General features: G+C 45.1%; 1 protein-coding gene across 1 annotated transcript; it reads left to right on the top strand.

The window, feature by feature from the left end:
• Positions 1 to 1,011: 1,011 nt before the first annotated feature.
• PPTG_24587 (hypothetical protein) lies at positions 1,012 to 1,407 on the top strand (the record flags this gene model as incomplete). Its single annotated transcript, XM_008917891.1, has 1 exon — positions 1,012 to 1,407. One exon carries the CDS (start codon positions 1,012 to 1,014, stop codon positions 1,405 to 1,407), a length of 396 nt encoding a protein of 131 aa, XP_008916139.1.
• Between the last annotated feature and the right edge of the window lie 406 nt (positions 1,408 to 1,813).

The raw sequence follows: 1,813 nt of genomic DNA, 5'->3' as shown, positions 1-1,813 counted from the left end.
GACCATATTTTTGAAAATACGGATAGATTGCAATTTCGCTCGTTGGTTTTCCTTCCCCCAACGCTTGAAATTCAACCTGTGCCCATTCATACGATGTTTAAGTAGATAGAAAATAGAGCCAATGTAACAAATGTCGCTTTGGCTACAAACGATTTTATAAATTGAACCGATCATGACTATTGTTATATTTATAACGTTTATACATCAAGATCAAACTCAACTAAAGTTACCCCAATCGAAAAGATCCACCCTTGATACGACGACGAGTCATGGGAGGAGCCATTCCCACGCCACTCGCACTTTTTACCTATCCATGCAATGGGGTAGCTTCAGGTCCGGCTGCTGTAGCAATACCGTCTAGAAGTCCGCGGGAAAAATTTCTGTGTGCCCAAAACGGTGCCCGAAATGCCCAAAAGTGCCCAATGGAATTAGCATAAAACAACAATTTACCGCAAATCGAGGACTATTCAAAAAATAAAACTGTATTCAGAATATTTTCCCACTTCGTAAATCTTAATATGCCCTTTATAAATCACGACCCTGAATACCCAAATCAGTACCCAAAAACATAACGCATGCTGTGATTAACTTTTTCTCAATGCCTCAAGTATGCCAAATAAGCGACCACCATTAGATTCTCAAAATAGTGTCCAAAACGGAGATCTTCGGTATGCTTACCTGTATATCTTATCTCAACTACCTCCCATCTTATACTGGTCTTTACGTCTATCCACACTGCGCCACGTTAGCGTAGAGTCTACTCATTATTGTATTTCAGGCATATCACACGATTGGCACATCCAAGTCAACAACCAACAATGCAGCACGGTGATCACTACTACTACTACAAAGACTTCTACAAGACGACAAAGTACTACGCGTGCCGAAAAAGACGGACTAGAAAGTGCAAAAGGTCGACTGATTTGTCATGATGACGGTACTGTGGACATCAAGGGAGATCATGTCTGCGTCACCGGTGACGACGTGATAGCACGAGATGTGCAAGAAGAGATGCGCCAACTCCTTGAACTACGAAGTCTTGGTGACTTGCGAGTTCTCCCAGGACGCGTTTGGCGTGATGTCAAGGATGAGATGATCCGCGAATACGGTGAACGGTCTGGCCTTCGCTTCCTCCCCAAGCAAGAAGCGATTGGTGTTATCAGGAGATGCCGAGACGCGGCAACAGGTGCTGATGCCTTTCGAGCGATTGAGACGGAGCAAGTCCGACGCATATCTGATGATGACGAGAGAGAATTTCTCCAGATGAACCTTGCTTACCCTATGGAGGGAAAGTTTAGGCGAATCGTTGGGTTTGGGCATCCAGACCTAATTCGACTGATGAAATATCCTGGTATTACTCTATTCGTCGACGCCACCTTGAGTGTGACTCCAAAGCCATTCACTTAAACCATCATTGTGATGATTCACGATCGAGCTCACGATCTCTACGTACCGTGTTTCTATATCTTGGTTGATACCAAGGATCACTGGACATACTGGAATGTGTTCCAATGGATAAAAATTCAAACGGACATGGCTTGCTTACGGAGCGTGGTGGTGTGTGACTTTGAACAAGCGCTCCACCTTGGAATTCGTGACCAGTTTGAAAGTGCACACATTGTCGGCTGCCTGTTCCACTGGAAGCAGGCTATACGGCGAAAGTTGATTTCATTGGGGATCGCTCGAGTGGAGGTCGCAGCTGCCATGGAGCCTGGAGTACTAGACCTACTCACGGTTTTACCAGTCAAAGTGCTAAGAAAAAAGGGTATCCCGTTCGTCACTAAAAAGCTGTACCGTCTCATCGGCGTGCCTA

The sequence above is a fragment of the Phytophthora parasitica genome, assembly GCF_000247585.1.
Source record: "Phytophthora parasitica INRA-310 unplaced genomic scaffold supercont2.121, whole genome shotgun sequence".
Classification (NCBI taxonomy): Eukaryota; Oomycota; class Peronosporomycetes; order Peronosporales; family Peronosporaceae; genus Phytophthora; species Phytophthora nicotianae.
Note: the sequence above shows the minus strand (reverse complement) of the source record. Positions and strands in the feature narration are given on the sequence as shown.